This window comes from Tachypleus tridentatus, chromosome 13, assembly GCF_004210375.1.
Source record: "Tachypleus tridentatus isolate NWPU-2018 chromosome 13, ASM421037v1, whole genome shotgun sequence".
NCBI lineage: Eukaryota > Metazoa > Arthropoda > Merostomata > Xiphosura > Limulidae > Tachypleus > Tachypleus tridentatus.
The window spans coordinates 121182525-121205794 of NC_134837.1; the positions used below are offsets into that span (position 1 = coordinate 121182525).

Below are 23270 nucleotides of genomic sequence, written 5' to 3' on the forward strand. Positions count from 1 at the left end.
ATTACACACAGAGAAATAATAAAACATGTTAAGATATCTGCCTATCATGACGCATGACGTAAAATACAATTTTGCATAATATATTTAGATTTTATTTATCGCTTGTCTCTAGTGTACTGTGTTTACTTTTCCACTCATGCCAGGTAACACCGGTTGTATTTACCTTATCTTTTATATAATACAAGCAGTTTAAATTGGAACGATGGCGTGAATTATACCACTATCCAGCATTGAAGGTTTGAGCACAATTACCACTGTTTTCATCGTTGTCTTTATCCTTGGTACTGAACATCATGTTGTTGTGGTGATCGAGAGAATTTCCTAAAATAATGTCGAAATAATTAATACATAATACATAAATAACTAATGAAGAATGTTATATACTGAAATAAAGTTTAAACTCACCCGCGTCACCCTTGTACGTTTTGTAACTCATTTTATAGAGTTCTTTTTCACTTCGTACTAAGAACTCGTCATAATCTGCATATCTTCGACTTTCTTCAAAGTCTTCCAGATCAACACGAAGCACCATATTGTATGATTGGTCAAGAAGAAGATGATGTCATTGCCTGGAACAAAACCAGTAAACATAGAAACATCAGCATTACTGACACTAATTTTAAACGTTTTGAACCGTTGTGTTGATAAACTTTATAATACATCCACGAGAAAATAAAAACGTATTTACGTTTAACTTTCGTAACGATTTATATTTGTTTCTTGACGAACTTCCAAACAGACGTATAATTTGTATTTAAGTGTGAAAGATGATTATAAAATAAGAAGTAATATACTCTCAACATCTCAGGACTCTTAAAATAAATAAGAGAACAACTTTGACGTTTCAATATACCAAGATATTAATATTGAATACTAATGCAGAATTAAAGAAACTATGAAAAATATTAAACTAATGACATCACCACCACAGTTAATAAAACCAGTATTCAGTTTCCATGGTACCACATATGACATGATTTCGTTTAATTTCACAGAAGATGAGTGCTTTTAAAGGCTATGCACATAAAGTTTAGTTTATCTATACATATTTATATTTTATTGGTTTAGTTATATTATATCAGTAAATTAATGATATTATGAAACAGTCCTCATGATATTCAATAATTTGTCGAAGAAAAAACATTTACTCTCCAAAATAGCAATTTCTGTTTGTTTTTCCGCCAGAGGTCCACAGTATATCAAAGTGAATTAGACTGTCCTACATAACACTCGATCATAGACATTAACCTTATCCAAGAATAAATTAATTTGTAGTTTAATATTATATATCATGTAATATAACAAGTAAACTTATAGACACTGAAGATGTCATGTTTATAACACTAAATTTATACAAAATGTACAAAATATTTAATACAGGTAGAGGTTCTGTAGAAAATAACATTTTGTTCTGGACCTGAAACATTGTAGAGACAAAACACTTTTGTATCATATTTTGTAAGACCATTATAATGTTACAGTATTATCATTTTATTATAAATCGTTTACCAATATCAAGAAATATAATAATTTTAAAACCTATCTATTCACAGCAATAATTCAACAACATTTTAACAATCAGCAGTGAAATATTTCAAGTTCTAGACTTGTGTTGATGAAAGCACAGCAGTATAGAAAATATATTGTGTCATATAATGAACATTTGTACAAGTATCAATATAAATATTCTTTCCAAGAACGGCTCTAGAGGATGTGGGCCAAGAGTATATCCTCCTAACGGATATAGAGGAACCCCCCTATATCCTCGATAATGCAATATAGGTAAAAAGACAAACAGCGTGTGATGTCAGAAGAAAAATACGTCATAGTGTGGTTTTGGATGTATAAAATGTATGGTAATGTTATATATCTTTACTGTAACCATATTGATTAATTCATAAAGTAAACTGTGTTACGTTAGTGGTTACCAAACATTAATGTAAAATAGTAAATTCTCTACATGCATGAAAGAACCTTAACTAACGGAACTGAAGAAAATAATAGAATGTTCCATATCTGAATCGTTATTTAATCTTATCTACTGCATACCCAAAAAATAATAACTGTAGGAAATGCAGTTGGTTAGATATTTCGTAAAATATTCTACACCTAATAGCTAAAAAAATAAAATACGACAATAAGAAAAACGTATTCCACTTCTTCAGTGAATCTTCTGAAAAAGAGATATAAATAATTCCCGGAATCGCAGTAATAGTTAATGTACTGCTCACTAGTGGTCGCTGTTCTGGAAGGCCTGAAATTATTGTGCTTTTAAGATTGCCATATGTGATCAAATTATTTGACGTAGTTCTGGCTTGTCCTTTATTTTTGCATTTGAGATTATGGCTATAATGAGTAACAAAGTTTGATACTATATTACTATTATCTAACATTATTCTGTCCAAAATTAGTTATATTCATTTTTATTCAAATGTAAAGTTCTGACATTAGGTTTGGTTATTAAGCTAAGGCCTAGTGTGTTGAAAAATAATAAAGGTAAAACTTTCCGTTCACTTATTGGTTTCAGCAGGTTTCACTAATTTATGTGATTAAAACTGTAAAATATCTATACACAGTTAAACGGAATACAATGTTAGAATAAATATTACACAATATATAATTATTGAAACATAATTGAAAAAACTGTACTTATGTTCCGATGAAATGTGACACCACATACAACAGTAACTGAGAAGATTCCAACCTAAATGAATTATTTACAATACTTTGGCTTCATCTAGGCGTAAACTATACAGTATTACAAAATATATGTCCGATACTTTATCATTTCTAGATCTAGACCAGCTTCCTTGTTTAATATTGTATTTTTCTACTTCTATTGCTTCCATAATATTTAATTCTTTCTACTCAGCTTTCTACTCAACCTGATCTATCAATTTAACATTATTTCAGTCTACAACATGAGATGTATCTTCCGTGTGTTTTATTACAGCCTACTAGTTTACTTTGTATTTATCTATCTCGTCTTTAATGTTCTTTGATCTTGAATTTTAGGTTTGTATATGTGTGTTTATTCATTTTAATTCAATGAATAAAAAATTAATTTTAAATAATTAGAAACAAAACAGTGTACGTTACCACATTCTTCTGACAACAACACAAAAAGAAGGAATTGTAAGTCTCGCTTGAACAAAGCTAGAGAGAAAATGTAAAGTAGATAAGATGTGAGTTTGATTGTCATATGTTCAAAATTTATCTACAAGAATATATAAGATATAATGAAACAAGTAGATAGAATGTAGTGTAAAATTCTCTCCGTGTTGTAAATTAAATATTTCTCTGAAAAGTGCTAAAGATAGGATGGAAGAAAGTGATAAATGCGAGATTTACAAAATTCGTTTTATCTGTGGTTGAACGTACATTAACTAAGTGTATAGAAAGATAAAATTCGGGATCAAGGTACATGAAAACTGTATAGATATAAAAGGTTAATGAATGATATAAGTAGAACATGTGATAGAAATATCTGTTATAAACTGGAATAACACTGAGTTAGTGAGACAGGCGAATTTAACATTGAATTACAAATCACAGAAACTATCGAAATAGAAAAATATATACATCGTATTAAACAAGGAAGCTGGTTAAGGGCTAGAAATAATAAAGTACTGTGTAGATGTTTTGTAATTCTGTGTAGTTTAAATCTAGATGAAGCCACAGGAATGTTAATGTTCATATGGGAAAATAAGATCCAACCGTGGCTTAACCGTACTGGTTATGATAGTGTTAGAATACTATGTAGAGATCTTTTTTGGAGTAGACCCTGTTTTAATAATTATTTATTGTATAACAATTTTAAACGTTATATCCTTCCTGATTGTATATATATATTTTATTCAAATATCATTTTAATTCTTTTAGTAAGATATACATTTAAACTTTAGATTGTGTGAAAGATATTAATTAAAAACTTCATACCTTTAAAGACGTTATTTAGTTTATTTTAAAATTATATGGTTGAAATAAACCTACTCTCGACCAGTCTGTTCAAAAATACTGTTACCTATGTTGTAAATGTTTGTAATTATAATACATTCTGTATTAAATAACATACATTCACTGTATGATGTAACTCGTAAACTTAATTGGTGTGACACAATTTTGGATGTCTCAGTGATTGTAGAAAAACTATTACGAGTGTCGGTGTAACAGTTGTTAGCTTTTATGGGTTTCATTGCGACTGGTAAGAGACTGTTATAAATTTCAGTGTGATTGATGTGAGACATTATGGGTGTCAATGTTATTTCTGAGAGATCAACATGGATGTAAGTGTGGCTGGTGAGAGACTGTTACGGAAGTCAATATGACTGAACCTTAATAATGTTATATTTTTATTTCTTACATTCATTTGGAATATTTATCTACTGAAATCGTATTCATGTATTAAACATGAAAACCAAATATTTTAATGTAACGTTACATAAAAGAATGTTCGTAAGTTTTCAAAGTCGTTATTTATGTTTAGACACGAACACATTCAACAGACAATGTGTAGAAGACGTAATAACACGTACAGAGAAAACTGTAGTTGTAACAATACGTGACGTATGTTCATTAACCTTTCTACATCTGTTAATTAATTATTTTATAAATCAACAGTTATGGTAATACAGTCTAGCTGAACATCTGTTGGTACGGTGTAATTTCAATCTCTTTCTTCCGCCAACAGTCGTTAATATCAACATAAAACTGACAGAATGTATAATAAAGTTCTCCTAGTTACTTTCATATTTTTGTCTGTTGTGTGTGTTACCGTGGATCTCATTAGTTATACCTTAAATCACTTCATCCGGATACTTTGTGATAAGTACTGATCAACAGTCTGTTGTTCTATAAATGGCTTATGTAACAAAAGTACTTAGAACAATTGTTTATCAGATAGATTTGTAACCACACTTAGAACAATTGTTGATTCGATACATTTGTAACCACGCTTTGAACTATTGTTGATTAGATGAATTTGCAATCATTCTTAGAATGCTGTTGATTAGATACATTTGTAACGACTCTTAGAACAATTGTTGATTGTACAAATTTGTAACAATACATATAAGAAATATTTCTCGTATTTAGCAATCTGACATGCATGGTAGTCATAATTCACATGGTATATATAATAAAATCTGTACAAGCCGGAAATATAAAACATTTACAGCATTATCTTAATATTTTTTCTTATAAAAGACCCTCAATATCAAGAAGTTGGATTAGAACCTGTTTAAATATCAATAAATTCTTGTTTAATTAATAATTTGTTTAAATATTAATAAATTCTCAGACATTTTGTTACAGTAAGTGTTGGTTAAATATATTCTGTTCTTTCTTCTGCCGTCATTATTTTCTCAGTTAAATTAGATTCATGATTTGTAGAAATATATTTGTCTTTTAAGTGCATAATTCTACTATTTAAATAATTCTCACGAAAAAATAAATTCCTATCTTCTCCAATTTTAAAATTTAGGAAAATTTACCAAAGGTCAAAGGTAAAAGTGAAAATCCGTGCTGTTCAAAAATTTAAGGAAGAATAAACTTCCTGTGGAATGGAAAGCGAATAACATAGTGTGGGTGACAAGTACTTTATTAGAGGAATTTTTAAACAAATTAAACAAAAGAATGGAACAAGAAAATAGGAATATTCTACTTTTCCTAGATAATGTAATTTGTCACCCAAAAGTTCAACTTTCAAATGTTCGTTTAGTCTTTCTACCTCCATGTACAACATTAGTTCTACAGCCACTAGATTACGGAATGATACACTTTATAAAATTGAAATACAGAAAACTGATGCTTCAGCATATTATTACAAACATGAACGACTGTAAGAGAGCATCTGAAATGATCCTGAAAATTGACGTGTTAGATGCAATTGAATTTTTAAGTCATTCAATCAAATGTGTAAAAGATGAATGTGTAATAAAGTGCTTTTGAAACTGTGGATTTATTCTTGATAATGGCGGAGATTGTGGAGAAGTTGTTTGTTATGACGATTCTAGTGAAAATCAAACTCTGATTGAGAAGATTTATACAAATGATTCTGTGAACGTGGAAAGTCTTGTGAACGTTGACGAGAATGTTTTAACAGAAACTGATTTAAAATCTATAATTGAATCACAAGATGGTAACAGTGTGAGAAATTCAGAAGATAAACAAAATGGAAAAGATAGTGAGAAAATAGAAATTCCTACTTCATCGCACATGTTAAGTTATATTAACGCTATCAAATTGTATGGGAATATGAAGGGGGAGATGAACTTCATGAAAAGACCGTAGAATTGGAGTTCTGTTTTAACCGTATGAGAAAGTCTACTGAAAAACAAAGCAGTTGAAATTGGACACTGACTTCAAATAAATTTGATTAAGATTTTGTGTACTTATGTATATTTTAAATGTCTATTTTTGTTCTCATTTTAATAAATATAGCATCAACAGTATAATAACTTTGCTCACAAACGTCTTACTTCCCTTCAGTCAATCAAGAATAACGTTCCGCTCAAAAATTATACATAATTAAGGAAATGTATATTCACTGTCTAAGCCGGAAAACCTGTTTAAGCCGAAAATTTTACTCGGTCCGGTGCGATTCCGCCTTAGACAGTTTTACTGCAATTATTAAATTTATGTTCACGGTTCAAACTGGATATTTTCGAAATGTACACTTATTCTTGTTAATAACCGTTACGTGGTTACAGTTTTTGTTGTTAATAACTGTCATGTTTTTACAGTGTACAGTTCTTGTTTATTGTAGATGTTATTTGTTTCCAAGTGATGTAACAGTCTGTTGGATGTGACTTTGTCCACGACTTTACCAAAGTTGCACAGAAGACTTATAGGTATATAGCTATTTGACTGGCTGACGTCCGTGTCTTTTTTTTTTTACTTTTTTGTCGTGGACTTTCAAATTAACGGACAGTGTCCGCAAGAGAAGTTTTTAATGTTATGTTATTCTTCTGGTGTTTTAAGGATGATTTTTATTTCTGTTAGAGATAGGGGACGTATAATGATCACAGAGCTCATGTAATGGGAATGAAAGGTTAAATAAATAATAATAAAGTACTGGTTATATATATTGTAATTCTGGATAGTTTTGGCCTAGGAAGAGACACATAAATGTAAATAATACAGTTTAACTTGGAACATTTTAAAATCAAAATTACTATCATACTTTCCTTCTTCTCCGTCACTGTATATGGTTTCAAAATACACTGGAAAAAAAAACAAGTTTATTCCAGGTTAGTCGTGTTTCAATAATTACTTGTTGTGTGATAATTATTCTAACATTATATTTTGGTCAATTGTATATAGATACTTTACCGTTTTAATCACAAAGAACAGTGAAACCTATAATTTAACTACAAATAGGACTCTGTAGAAAGGAAGGTTTTACTCTTATTAGTGCAACTGAGTACTAACACGCTAGGTCTAAGCTTAGTTACAAAACCTAACGTTAGAACTTTAATTTGGAATCAGAAATGGTTACAAATAGTGTTGGATATAATGAAATGAAATTAAAATAATATAACATAAAATATTGTTACTTAGAGTAGCTATATTTTCATGTAAGTAGATGGAGAATGAGCAGGAATTGCGTCAAATAATTTGATCACATACAGTGATCATCCATACAGTAAATCTTCATGACCTCTTAGTGAGTGATGCTTGAACTATTTCTGCGATACAGGAAATATTTTAAATATCTTATTTCCATACGATTTATGGAAGAAGTGGTATTGTTGTTGTTGTCGTTTTGAATTAAGCACAAAGCTACACAAAGGGTTATCTGTGTTCTGCCCACCACGGGTATCGAAACCCAGATTTTAGCATTGTAAGTCCGTATATATACCGCTGAGCCACTGGGAAGCAAGAAGTTTCCTATTTTTTTACGTGTGTACATAATTACTATACTGTAGCTATTAGATATAGAATATTTCACGAAATATCTTTCTCACTGCATTTGTTACAATTTTTATTTTCACGTATAATAAAGAGAAGTGTAATATAATATTCATATATAGAATATTCTACGGTTTTCTTCAGTGCTATTGGTTAAGGTTTTTCAAGTATGTAGAATATTTGCTATTTTACATTAATGTTTGGTAACCTTAACGTAACTCAGTTTACTTTATGAAGTAACTAATATAGTTACGATCAAGTTATATAACATTACTATAAATTTTATAAATCCAAACGAACAGCTGACGTATTTTCCTTCTGACATCAAACGCTATGTTTCTCTTTTTAGCTGTATTATATTGTCGAGGATACGGGGGTTTCTATAGACCCGTTAGGAGGATGTACCCGCTGTACTAGCGGGGGACTAAAAGGTTTAATAATGTCCCAAAGGTTGTCGCGAAATCAACTTAATACTGATTGTTTTCTAGCTGCCAAATTAATTATTTGTGTGAATATTTATATGATTTTTGTGTTTCTATAAAATATAATCTAGAACCTTCAATTGTAAGAAAGTTTTTTTTTCATATTTTTCTAAATGTTACGTTTTTACCTTAATCGATAATACTGCAATACAAAGTTTCAAATCTGGTATTTTATGTTGTTATCAGAAAACAGTTATTAACGTTAACTCAGAAAATTAAAACAACAAACAAGAAACAACATACAACTATCTTATGTTTCTATCCTGTAGGATGTTCTTCTGACATATAACATTTATCATACATTTTAAGGACATGTGTGGCCCAGTTGTTAGCGTGACGAATTGGGGTTCTGAAAGTGCATGGTTCATGTATTACTCAAAAACAGTCACACTTTCCATTTCCGGCCGTTTTTGTGTTACATATGTTTAAAGGTCAAATACCAATATAAAAACATTCTTTTGTCATATAATGAACATAGGTACAAGTATCAATATAAACATTTCTTCTAAGAAGTGCTCTAGACTCTAGAGGATGTGTGTCAAGGGTAAATCCTCCTAACGGGTATATAAGGACCCCATATTCTTAGTAACATAATATAGGTAAAAAGATAAACATAACGTGTCATTTGAGAAGAAAAATATGTCAGTACGCTTTTAGATGTATAAAATGGATGGTAATGTTATATATCCAGATTGTAACCATATTGGTTAATTAATAAATTAATCTGAGTTACTTTAGAGGTTACAAACGTTAATGTAAAATAGTAAATATTCTACACACCTGAAAGAACCTTAACCAAAATCGTAGAATATTCTATATATAAATGTCATAACAGCTATATACCTATAAGTCTTTTGTACAACTTGGGTAAACTCATGGACAAAGTCAAAGTAAACTTACTATTGCATCACTTGGAAACCAATAATATCTTCAACAATAAACAAAACACAGACAGACAACCGATCACTTAGTAAGATTGGTTGAATCTATATACCGACGGTTCAACCAGAATCTCTCCACAGTCGCAGAATTCGTAGATGTAAAGTAACTCTTAGATACAAGTTCCCTATTCACGTTACCAGTGGCTTTTTAAGTTTATCATTAATATAACTGTTAAAAATAAAATCAATAATATTACATAGAAATACAGAAGACCTCCAGGGTCTGTCCTCAGCCCACCACTCTTATTTTCTATTCCTAGATGTCATATATATTCCTTAGCTAATATATAATCTCATCTCACAATATGTAGATGACGTTGTCGTGTGGAACACATCAACGATTCATTCATTACCACATCCAGAGTCCAAGACATATTAAATTAATTAATTAAATGGAGAATGCTTCTCAATCCTTTCAGCAACACGGACTGCCATGGCCCGGTGAATTAAGACGTTCGACTTGTAATTCTAGGGTCGCGGGTTCGAATCCCCGTCATACCAAACATGCTCGCTCTTTCAGCCGTGGGGGCGTTATAATGTGACGGTAAATCTCACTATTCGTTGGTAAAAGAGTAGACCAAGAGTTGGCTGTGGGTAATGATGACTAGCTGCTTTCTCTCTAGTCTTACATTGCTAAATTAGGTACGGCTAGCGCAGATAGCCCTCGTGTAGCTTTATGCGAAATTCTAAAATAAACAATGCTAGAAATGTATCTAATGAACATTTGCTTTAAGTTTTGATGCAAATCTGTCTATTGAGCAATTGTTCTAAGTATTTTGGTGACATAGACCATCTATACAACAACAGACTGTTGATCACTACTTACCACAAAGTAACAGGATGAAGGGATTTAAGGTATAACTAAAGAGATCCACAATAACACGGACAACAACATGAATAAAATAAAAGTAACTAGGAAAAATTTATTATACATTATGTTAGTTTTATGTTGATATTAACAACTCTCGTTTGTTATATAGAGTCTTGTTCAAAAAGATTGTTACATGTGATATTTTGAGCTGGTTTGTCCCTTATTTGTTACTTTTCATGTGTTTTTAACGTGTCCAATATCTTTCCTTTGGTAATTATTGATATGTATGTTTATAACACAAACATTCATGTAATATTTCATGATTATGTCTTCTTTATGTAAATTTCTGTAGAACGTAAGATCTGTACCACCAGAAATGGACTTTTCTTCTTCACTTCTAAGTCAAAACAAATAAGACGTCATTTTGTGAAAATATTTAGTATCAATCTGAAACTTTCAGTAAACGTGCAACAATTACATTCACATCAGAATATTTAACTCTATAACGTGCATGGCTCCCACGTGTTGCAATAATTTACGCTAGGTGGCGTGGCATACTCTCAGCTAACGTTACTGGTCTTTGATTTGGAATTCTGTTCCACTCTACAGTCAGTGCTTGTCGTAACTGCTGTAGGGGGATTGTTCCTATTCCTGACTGTCGGGTTGATATCTGGGCTTACAGGTGATTACTAAAGGACCAACACATCATGTTTTGCAAGAAATCTTGCATATTGCGAGTATTATGAGCCGGTGCATTATCCTGCTGCAGCCGGAAATTGTCCTGGAAAATACCCTCGGCAAATGACAGTGCGTAGCAATCCAGAATATTCTGATACACAGCACCAGTGACGTTTTGATCCAGAATGACCAACTGGATGACAGCTGCAGAACAGAATGCACCCTAGACGTGCACTGAACCTTCGCTTCCTGCTTGGGTTGAACATTTTCTTCATTCAGCTGTTCTCCAGGAAGCCTGCGTTCTCGTATCCGTCCATCAGTGGGGTAGAGCAGAAATCTGGATTCGTCAACAAAAACTACATGATTCCAGTGTGCGATCATCAGATTATGGTATCGTTGAGCCCACTGCAACCTGTTGTTGCGATGTCTAGCTCTCAGTGTAGGTTTATTGACCATCCGTCTTGCTCTGTATCCAGCTTGCACCAACCGTCGATTAAATATCTGCCGTGAAATTCGGATCAGTTGTTGCGCACATAACTCAGAAGCAACCGACCAGGAGAACATCGTACGGTTTCGACGAGCAATGGTGAGGATCCGGCGATCATCGCGTGCTGTAGTGGCACGTGAACGAGTCGTACATCTGCTGGGACTCCCACTTCTGGCTGCAGCTCTTCTTCTAAGAACTCTGTTGACGGTCTACCTGGATACACCAAGTCGTCTTGCAGTATCGCCTTGTTTCAACCCAGTGTTGTAGTAGGCAACCATCTGATTTCTCAAACCTACGTTAGTAGGACCTGGCATAATGTCTAAAATATTTACAGAGTTAAAGACGAGTCGCCAACAGGTAAAGTACAAAAGTAACACCAAAATCCCTGGCTTTTATACCTCACCCCAGACACTGTGTTTGGGACAAGTCTTAGAACATTCCAATGTTCAAGGGATTAAACCGACTCAATGTGAACTCAGGTAATGCAGAGTAGTAGAGAAATAAATCTTGAGAGTTTAAGGGCAATACACAAAGTGAATTAGTTTGAAATTGATATAAATGATCAAAAATCACATTTTTCTTACATGTAACAAACTTTTTGAGCAAGAGTGTATTGCTCGTGGAACAAACAGACTGAAATTACTCCGTACCGACAGATGTCCACATGTTGTTACAGCTACAGTTTTCTCTAATCGTGTTATTATTTTCTTTTCAGTTACTGCTGTATGGGATGTCATACTACTCCATAACATATGTAGTTTGCTCAGGGTTAGTCATGTTCCAATAGTTATTTATTATTTAATAATTATTCTAATAATGTTTACCGTTTACTTGTATATAGATGCTTTGCCTTTTTATTCACAAAACACAGTGCAACCTATAGTTTAACTACAAAATTGGACTCTGCAGAACGGAAAGTTTTACCCTTATTAGTGTTAACTGAGTACTAACACACTAGGCCTTCGCTTAATAACTAAACCTAATGTCAGAATTTTAGATTTGAATTAGAAATGGATATAACTAATTTTGGGCACAGTAATATTTAAAGTAAAAAGATGAGGGATAAGCCAGAACTGTCAAATAATTTGATCACATATGGCGATCTTAAAAACACAATAATTTCAGGCCTTCCGGAACAGCGACCACTAGTGAGCAGTACTTTACTATTACTGCGATTTATGGTATTATTTATATCTCTTTTTCAGAACATTTACTGAAAAAGTGGAATACGTTTTCCTTACTGTCGTATTTTAATTTTTTAGCTATTAGGTGTAGAATATTTTACGAAATATCTTACCATCTGCATTTCCTACAGTTATTATTTTTTTGATATGCAGTAGATAAGATTAAATAAACATTCAGATATTGAATATTCTATCATTTTCTTCAGTTCCGTTAGTTAAGGTTCTTTCATGCATGTAGAGAATTTACTATTTTACATTAATGTTTGGTAACCACCCACTAACGTATGAATTAATCAATATGGTTACAGTAAAGATATATAACATTACCATACATTTTATACATCCAAAACCACACTGTGACGTATTTTTCTTCTGACATCACACGCTGTTTGTCTTTTTACCTATATTGCATTATCGAGGATATAGGGGGTTCCTCTATATCCGTTAGGAGGATATACTCTTGGCCCACATCCTCTAGAGCCGTTCTTGGAAAGAATATTTATATTGATACTTGTACAAATGTTCATTATATGACACAATATATTTTCTATACTGCTGTGCTTTCATCAACACAAGTCTAGAACTTGAAATATTTCACTGCTGACTGTTAAAATGTTGTTGAATTATTACTCTGAATAGATAGGTTTTAAAATTATTATATTTCTTGATATTGGTAAACGATTTATAATAAAATGATAATACTGTAACATTATAATGGTCTTACAAAATATGATACAAAAGTGTTTTGTCTCTACAATGTTTCAGGTCCAGAACAAAATGTTATTTTCTACAGAACCTCTACCTGTATTAAATATTTTGTACATTTTGTATAAATTTAGAGTTATAAACATGACATCTTCAGTGTCTATAAGTTTACTTGTTATATTATACAATGTATAATATGTACCTATAAATTAATTTATTCTTGGATAAGGTTAATGTCTATCATTGATCATTATATAAACACACAAACTAAAAATTGCTAATTTGGAGAGTAAATGTTTCTGTTCGAAAATTTCTTGAATACTATGAGGACTGTTTCATAATTTCATTATTTTACTGATATAATTTAACTAAACCAATAAAATATAAATATGTATAGATAAACTAAATATTATATACAGAGCCTTTAAAATCACTCATCTTCTGTGAAATTAAACGAAATTATGTCATACGTAGTACCATGGAAACTGAATACTGGTTTTAATAAACAGTGGTGGTGATGTCATTAGTTTAATTTTTTTCATATTTTCTTTAATTCTGTATTATTATTCAATATTAGTATTTTGGTACATTGAAACGTCATTTGTAAAATAACCCATGACTGTAAACATAGTAACACCAGCATTAGTGAATTTTAAATGTTTTGAACCGTTGTGTTGATAAACTTTATAATACATCCACGAGAAAATAAAAACGTATTTAAGTTTAACTTTAGTAACGATTTATATTTGTTTCTTGACGAACTTCCAAACAGACGTATAATTTGAATTTAAGTGTGAAAGATGATTTTAAAATAAGAAGTAATATACTCTCAACATATCAGGAAACTTAAAATAAATAAGAGATCAACAATACGGCCCTGTAACAAGTTGGCCATATTTATGAATATCTATGATAAATGTTATATGTTAAAAGACCATCGAGTAGGATAGAAACATAAGATTCTTGTATTTTGATGTATAAAGTTCGTATAAATTGGTATTCCTAAGTAACAACACAAAGTATGACTGAAATAATAAGGAACTGTAGATTTTTTTTTAACATTACATAAGGTCAGCTAAAAACAAATTTAAGCTTTTTAAAAAATATATATATATTTTTGGATATACTGGATTATACTTTATAGAAGCATAATCTGAAGAGGAAAAGCTTTATTCATTGTACAAACTAAACAAAAAGAGAAAACAGTATGTAAAATATAACTATATTTGCAAACATTCACCAAAACTACTTTATTTGTTTATGGTAAAATGTTCATTTTTTAAATATAATTAAACAAAGAAAAAATAAAACATGTTAAGAATATCTGTCTGTCATCACGTATGACGTAAAATATAATTTTGCAAAATATATTTATATTTTATTTATTATTTATTTACCAATAATAAACTCCACAGGTCTTATTTTCATCTCGCTTGTCTTCAGAGTGTTCTGTTTACTTTTCCACGTATACCAGGTAATACCGGTTGTATCTACCTTATCTTCTGTGTAATACAAGCCGTTCAGGTTGGAATTGTGGCAATTATTGTACCACCATCCGCCTTTGTAACTTTGAGCACAACTACCGCTGTATTTATCGTTGTCTTTATCCTTGGCACTGAACATCATGTTGTTGTGATGATCGAGAGAATTTCCTAAAATAATGTTCAAATAATAAATAAATCATACTTAAACAACTAATGAAAGGATATTACATACTGGAATAAAGTTTAAACTCACCCGCGTCACCCTTGTACGTTTTGTAACTCATTTTATAGAGTTCTCTTTCACTTCGTACCAAGAACTCGTCATGCTCTGCATATCTTCGACTTCCTTCAAAGTCTTCCAGATCAACACGGAGCACCATATTGTTCTGATTGGTCAACGAGAAGATGACATCATTGCCTGGAACAGAATCAGTATATAATAATTAAATGGTTTATAAGATAGTAAATAATCAATTATATCAAATAATACTAAATAACATAAAAAGAACTAAGTAGTTTATCACTGTTAGATAAATATATAAGGTTTTACCTAACCAAAACTCCTGGGTTAAATTTCCAAAACCATTTTTGTATTCTATCCACGATCTATAAAAATTTTCAAATGGTTTTCCAAAATTTCCTCTTCTTTGGATCAACTAGAAATAAGAAAATCAATAATAAATACTGATATAACTAAGTTTTATAGCTATCAAAATGAAACTTAAAAATATATATTCCTGTATTATTCAACATTATTTTATTCAAAATGTATGAAACCTGTATGAAAACGAAACGTTCAACACAGGAACACATTCTGATATATATAAAAACAACCCAGAACGAAACAATTACCAAGTGAAAATACATGTTAAAGTTGTATATTTAAAGATGGTAGTTAACATTTATTGATAAACAGTGAAGAAATGTGATGAAAAAAATTGAAACAAAAACGTTTTTCTTTCTTTTTAAACGTGTATTTGTTTTTAAAACTTATTTTTCAATTTTTATACATAAATTACAGAATGAAGTAGTTTTTCTTCAATGCAAATAGCAGCAAACGTTTAATTAAATGTTTCACGAAAACATCCACTAACTGACAATTAACTAAAGCTGCACCACAAAACAAAGCTTAGTTCACCTACCGTCCACCCTCCTCCTGATGTCTCCATATCACAGTATACAGAGATAGACTGGTTCAAAAACTGTGGCTGAATCTTGTAGACACCACTGGTTCGGTTAAGTTGTTGTTTATAGATACTGGCACAGTCTTCTGGTAGAGGTGGTTTTTGTTCCGTCGTTTGTGTTACACAAAGAGTTTGTTCAAAGGATCTGTTTTGTTTGTCATTAACAATCGGTGAAAATGTTCGTTCAAGTGTGGTTGCAGAAAACACACCTAAAGAAAATCGGAAAAAACTTTAATGTGGAAATATGAAAATAGCTTAACATTTTGTGTTACACACATTAACAATATAGCATTTAGGTTTAACATTTAAATTTGACAAATAATTATATTTAAATGTTCCTTTAATCTATGTTAAAGTTTTCCGTTAACTAAAATACTTCAAGTTAAATATATTACCTTCTAAAGTAGAAATCCTCTCTTTAGCCAGATCTACTAATTCTGTAACGGAGTCCACTATTCCTTTCAGTGACCCAACAGTATTACAAGCTGTTTGATGACGGACATCAGCCTGGGTCAACACGAAGAATGACAAAATACTTAATATCTTCACAGTGTTCTGCATTGTTAAATGGTTAATAACACAAAACTGGTTTCTTATAGACTGAAGATGTGAATTTTCTATCAGTGGTTTTATAGTTGTATTAAACAGGATATCTAAAAAGGGTTTTCCTTAGATTACTGCAAGTTAGAACCATGTTAGTAACTGTATCTGATGTTTTTCACACCGAGTCCAAGAAATGTTTATAGTTTTCTAAATATGGCTCTAGTCAATATCTGAATTTTCCGCTTCTTTTTATAAACACTGGAGTTATTATTATCGTAATAGTTGTTATCTGTAGTTTATAATTTTAATGTTAATGTTCAACAAGACTTGTTACATTTTAAACATACTTATAGACCATAAAGTATTCATTTTTACAAGAATAGATCGAAAACTTACATAGAGACATCTAAGATCCCCGTATTTTAGTTCAAAACACTGCTCAACACATTTTTTCAAACAGAAAAAATCTTGTTAAATAAATTATCTTATTTTTATCAATTTAAATTTAAAGCCCAAATGAAAGAAGTATTAAATTAAAATTATATTTTTAACTTTAATGCTATAATTACTGTAATACAATATAAATTACACAAGTTACAGACATTACTGTAAAAGGGTTTTTTTTTCACATACTTCGTCCAGAATAACTTTTCTCATGTAATTCCGGTTGGCTTATGGTGCGAGATGTAAGGTTTAGTTACCAGAGAACAGATAACTTTATGAAAATGTGTAACTACTTAGGTTTAACGTACAAACATGATATTTGTATATCTACATGAAGTAGTTACTGTATAATCTAATTAAGTAATTAAACTTTAATTAATAAATGGTTACTATATCATTTGCATATATATATTAATTACATATAACCTCACAATTCCGTTTCCATAGTGACATACAAACTGGTGATGTCAATGTGACTAGTACGAGACTCTTATGACCGTCAGTGACCTATATGGCTGTATTATGCCTGATGAACTTGTATAAAACCTTTTTGGATGTCATAGTGACTGTTGTGAAATTAACACGAGCGTCGGTGTAAGTGTTGCTAGCTTTTATGGGTTTCAGTGTGATTGATGTGAGACATTATGGGTGTCAACGTGATTTCTGAGAGATCAACATGGGTGTACGTGTGACTGAACCGAGGTTATTTATTATTGGTCTCAGTTGAGCAAAAACTGTATTATTAAAACACACAATTTAAATAAACTCTATTGATGTGAAAATCGAGTAACACCATAAGAAAATAATGGATATTAGTGGTATTGTACTAAAGTATGTCATTGAAATTATGTATAACAGAACATAGTAATGAAATACTGTAACTAAATATCATAGCCAACTAATAAAATAACACATATCAATAATATAACTTAAGTAATAGATACCGTATAACACAGTAAGAGATAATAATTAACTGGATGTCATTAAATAAACTAACTCTAGTGTTATATCTGATATACAAACTACTTTAATAATGGTATACTTTTATTTGTTACATTAATTTAGAATGTTTCTATACTGATATTGTATTCGAGTATTAAACATGAAAAACAAATATTTTAACGTAACGTTACATAGGAGGATGCTCATTAGTTTTCAATGTCGTTATTTTTGTTTAGACACTAATAAATTCAACAGAAAATATCTAGTAGATATAATAACACGTATAGAGAAAACTATAGTTGTAACAATACGTGACGTGTGTTCATTAACCTTTCTACATTTGTTCATTAATTATTTTATAAATCAGCAGTTGTGGTAATACAGTCTGGATGAACATCTCTCGGTACATAATTTCAGTCTATTTCTTCACCAACAGTCGTTAATATCAACACAAAACTGACAGAATATATAATAAAGTTCTCCTAGTTACTTTTTTTTTGGCTGTGTTACGGTGGATCTCATTAGTTATACCTTAAATCCCTTCATCCGGGTACTTTGTGGTAAGAACGTGTAGTTATTTTACACGTGCTATATCAGAGTTATAGTTACCATGGCAACACTTCAGTGTTTCTGTTGTGGTTATACTGGTGTATTGTTCGTACAGTGACAAATAATTAAAATATTGTTGAGGTATAAATGTATTATTTTAATAATGAGTAAAACATCTTAAGAAAAGTTTGAAGCTTGAACGAACATTTCTACAGATTGTTAATGACAAACAAAACCGATCTTTTCAGCAATTTCTTTGTGTGACACAGACGACGGAACAAAAGCCACCTCTACCAGAAGACTGTGCCAGTATCTATAAAAAGCAACAAAACCGAACCAATGGTGTCTACAAGATTCAACCACGATTTTGGAACCAGTCGATCTGTGTATACTGTGATATGGAGACATCAGGAGGAGGATGGACGGTAGGTGAACTCAACTTTGTTTCATTTACTTAACTTTCAGTAAATGGTTGTTTTCCTGAAACACTTAATTAAAAGTTAGTCATTATTTTCATAGAAGAAGAAACTACTTTGTTAGATAAACTCAGTAATGTAGAAGAATTGGAAATTGGAAATTTCAGAACGAACCCACTTTTAAGAAGAAAAAAATATTTATGTTTGTAACAAACATGTAACGTTCTTGTTTTAATTTTTATAACATTTCTTCACTGTTTCCGTTCATTAATATATGTTATTTTATCATATTTATATATACAGCTTATAAGACCTGTTTTTACTTGGTAATTACTTCGTTCTAGATTGTTTATATATGTATATCAGAATGTGTATCTGAGCTCATCCTGACACCTTCTACATGATAATAAATATATATGAGTGTTTAATAACACATAGGAACCTACTCTGGAGTTTATCTTGATGTTATGATAACATTATCCTAAAAGCATCTATGAAACATAAATTCAGATGGTATACATATTGTTTTAGATTTAAAACGTTTCGTTTTCATACAGGTTTCATACATTTTGTTCAGAATAATGTTGAATAATATAGAAATATATATTTTCAAGTTTTATTTTAATACTTATAAAACTTAGTTACCTCAGTATTTCTTATTTCTAGTTGATCCGAAGAAGAGGAGATTTTGGAAAACCATTTGAAAATTTTTACAGATCATGGGTAGAATACAAAAATAGTTTTGGAAATTTAACCCAGGAGTTTTGGTTAGGTAAAACCTTATATATTTATCTAACAGTGATCAACTACTTATTTATTTTTATGTTATTTAGTATTATTTGATAAAATTAATTATTTACTATCTTATAAACCATTTAATTATTATATACTGGTTCTGTTCCAGGCAATGACGTCATCTTCTCATTAACCAATCAGGACAATATGGTGCTCCGTGTTGATTTGGAAGACTTTGATGGAAGTCGAAGATATGCAGAGCATGACGAGTTCTTGGTACGAAGTGAAAGAGAACTCTATAAAATGAGTTACAAAACGTACAAGGGTGACGCAGGTGAGTTTAAACTTTATTCTAGTATATAATATCTTACATTAGTTGTTTATATATTATTTATTAATAATTGCGACATTATTTTAGAAAATTCTCTCGCATTCTACAACTGATGTTCAATACCAGGGATAAAGACAACGATAAATACAGCGGTAGTTGTGCTCAATCCTACAAAGGCGGATGGTGGTAAAATAATTGTCACAATTCCAACCTGAACTGTTTGTATTACACAGAAGATAAGGTAGATACAACCGGTGTTACCTGGCGTGAAAGGAAAAGTAAACACGGTGCACTGAAAACAAGCGAGATGAAAATAAGACCTGTGGAGTTTATTATTGTTCAATAAATAAAAAGTAAAATATAAATATATTATGCAAAATTATATTTACGTCATACGTCATGATAGACAGACAAGATATACAGATATTCTTTACATGTTTTATTATTTATCTGTGTGTAATTATATTTAAGTGGATATTTTACCATAAAGAAATAAAGTAATTTTGGTGAATGTTTACGACTGTTACTTTATTCTAATGTGCTCTGAAGAACCTAAAATATTTGTGTTATAATTAAGATGTTTATCTATAAGTTTTATTGTCCACAAATACTTTAAGAAAAATGTGCTTAATAACCATAGAATTTACAGATAGCATATTGTCTTCTGTTTCTGTTTGGTTTGTAGAATCATTAAAACTTTTCCCCAAGTTGCAAAAAAGTGTTTTCTCTCTTATTTTTACTCATAGGCTTGATACCGATTTCAGTAAATTTAACTCCCCTCTTTCATATGATAAACTTTATTTATATTTTTTAGCTTTATCTACAATGCATGTTTCTTTTAATAGGCCTTTTAAAGTCACTTCATATTTTACACGACTTCAATCTTTTTTTCCAATTAATGTACCCACACCACGTAAAACAGTTACACTTCATCAATATTTTTATTTGGCACCTCGTATTCATAATTTTATTCCTTATAGTATAAGATCTTCTATTAATCGTGTTAATCAAAAGAAATACTTAAAACAATGGATCTTAAATACTGATGATAATATTCTGGGAACTTTATATTGATTTTGTAAGTTTTGATTTTACTTTATTATGTGTATAACCATCACAGGACGAGTTAACTCTTTGTTGATGGTTTTATATTGATATTTGATTTTTTGTGTCTAATTTATTGCTTAATAAATTTATTATTATTATTATTATTATTATTATTATTATTATTATTATTATTATTATTATTATTATTATTATTATTATTATTATTATTATTTAGATGGCGCTATAAAGAAAGGTTTAATAATATCACGAAGTTCGAAACCAACTTAATACTGACTGTTTTCTTGCTTTGAGATTACTTATTTGAGGGAATGCTTACATGAATTTGGTGTTTCTATAAAATTTAATCTAGGACCTTTAATAATAAGAAAGTGTTTTTTTTCATATTACTCTAAGAATTACATTTCAAATCTCATATTTTGTGTTGTTATCAGTAAACATTTATTAATGTTAACTTAGAAATTGAAAACTACAAAGAAGAAACAATATACAAGTACCTTATATTTCTGTCCTATCGTTTGTTCTTCTAACATAAAACATTTATCAGACATTATATGGACAGGCGCGGCTCAGTTATTGGCGTGACGAATTGCGGTTTTGAAAGCGCATGGTTCATGTCTTACTCAAAAAACAATCACACTAACCACTACAGGCAGTTTTTGGGTTATAAGTGCAAAAGTCAAATACCAATACTGAAATATTTGGTAAAAATAGTTCAAGAATTATCTGTAGGCGTTGTTCACTATCTACGTTCCTTCTGTTGGAAATACTGGCGTAAATCATTTAGATAATTACATATAAATACGTATTTAAATTCCACACAAATGTATTATAACATTATTAACACAACTATTCAAACCGTTTAAAATTAGTGTCAGTAATGTTGGTGTTACTACCAACCTAAAAAAACAGAATAATTTTAAAACCACTCTATTCAAAGCAATGATTACAGTGAAATGTCTTAAGTACTGGATTTGTGTTAATGAAAGCTCAGCGGTATAGAAACTTTCTTATGACATATAATGAACATACGAACAAGTATCAATATAAACGTTCTTTCCAAAAACGGCTCCAGAGGATGTGGGTCTAGGGTACATCCTCCTAACGGGTCTATAGAAACCCCCGCATCCTCGACAATATAATACAGCTAAAAAGAGAAACATAGCGAAGGAAAATACGTCAGGTGTTCGTTTGTATTTATAAAATTTATAGTAATGTTATATAACTTGACCGTAACTATATTAGTTACTTCATAAAGTAAACTGAGTTACGTTAGAGGTTACTAAACATTAATGTAAAATAGCAAATATTCTACATACCTGAAAAACCTTAACCAATAGCACTGAAGAAAACCGTAGAATATTCTATATATGAATATTATATTACACTTTTCTTTATTATACGTGAAAATAAAAATTGTAACAAATGCAGTGAGAAAGATATTTCGTGAAATATTCTATATCTAATAGCTACAGTATAGTAATTATGTACACACGTAAAAAAATAGGAAACTTCTTGCTCCCCAGTGGCTCAGCGGTATATATACGGACTTACAATGCTAAAATCTGGGTTTCGATACCCGTGGTGGGCAGAACACAGATAACCTTTTGTGTAGCTTTGCGCTTAATTCAAAACGAAAACAATACTACTTCTTCCATAAATCGTATGGAAATAAGATATTTAAAATATTTCCTGTATCGCAGAAATAGTTCAAGCATCACTCATTAAGAGGTCATGAATATATACTGTATGGATGATCACTGTATGTGATCAAATTATTTGACGCAATTCCTGCTCATTCTCCATCTACTTACATGAAAATATAGCTACTCTAAGTAACATTATTTTATGTTATATTATTTTAATTTCATTTCATTATATCCAACACTATTTGTAACCATTTCTGATTCCAAATTAAAGTTCTAACGTTAGGTTTTGTAACTAAGCTTAGACCTAGCGTGTTAGTACTCAGTTGCACTAATAAGAGTAAAACCTTCCTTTCTACAGAGTCCTATTTGTAGTTAAATTATAGGTTTCACTGTTCTTTGTGATTAAAACGGTAAAGTATCTATATACAATTGACCAAAATATAATGTTAGAATAAGTATCACACAACAAGTAATTATTGAAACACGACTAACTTGGAATAAACTTGTTTTTTTTCCAGTGTATTTTGAAACCATATACAGTGACGGAGAAGAAGGAAAGTATGATAGTAATTTTGATTTTAAAATGTTCCAAGTTAAACTGTATTATTTACATTTATGTGTCTCTTCCTAGGCCTAAACTATCCAGAATTACAATATATATAACCAGTACTTTATTATTATTTATTTAACCTTTCATTCCCATTACATGAGCTCTGTGATCATTATACG

General features: G+C 30.6%; 2 protein-coding genes across 2 annotated transcripts; one reads left to right on the forward strand and one right to left on the reverse strand.

Annotated features, from left to right (window-relative positions):
- Nucleotides 1–16462, reverse strand: LOC143239208 (techylectin-5B-like). The gene is made up of 7 exons (XM_076480099.1): nt 16263–16462; nt 15826–16076; nt 15234–15339; nt 14937–15101; nt 14597–14851; nt 406–569; nt 1–321 (listed from the first exon to the last, which is right to left on the reverse strand). The coding sequence occupies exons 1-6, from the start codon at nt 16426–16428 to the stop codon at nt 463–465; spliced, it is 1050 nt and encodes a 349-aa protein (XP_076336214.1). The 5' UTR covers nt 16429–16462; the 3' UTR covers nt 1–321; nt 406–462.
- A 1068-nt stretch (nt 16463–17530) lies between these two features.
- On the forward strand, nt 17531–20173 carry LOC143236270 (techylectin-5B-like). The gene is made up of 5 exons (XM_076474536.1): nt 17531–17536; nt 18528–18770; nt 19428–19533; nt 19666–19830; nt 20061–20173. Exons 1-5 carry the CDS (start codon nt 17531–17533, stop codon nt 20171–20173), a joined length of 633 nt encoding a protein of 210 aa, XP_076330651.1.
- The last annotated feature ends 3097 nt before the right edge of the window (nt 20174–23270 follow it).

What these genes read in the sequence shown, in the direction of transcription:
- LOC143239208 (XM_076480099.1), bottom strand. Translation starts at nt 16,428, where the DNA reads ATGCAGAACACTGTGAAGATATTAAGTATTTTGTCATTCTTCGTGTTG. An exon ending in AACGTACAAGGGTGACGCGG is followed by an intron (nt 14,852 to 14,936) that starts GTGAGTTTAAAC and finishes ACATTATTTTAG; the next exon opens with GAAATTCTCTCGATCATCAC. An exon ending in ACCTGTGGAGTTTATTATTG is followed by an intron (nt 570 to 14,596) that starts GTAAATAAATAA and finishes GTTTTGTTCCAG; the next exon opens with GCAATGACATCATCTTCTTC.
- LOC143236270 (XM_076474536.1), top strand. An exon ending in AACCCAGGAGTTTTGGTTAG is followed by an intron (nt 19,534 to 19,665) that starts GTAAAACCTTAT and finishes GTTCTGTTCCAG; the next exon opens with GCAATGACGTCATCTTCTCA. An exon ending in AACGTACAAGGGTGACGCAG is followed by an intron (nt 19,831 to 20,060) that starts GTGAGTTTAAAC and finishes TGTATTACACAG; the next exon opens with AAGATAAGGTAGATACAACC.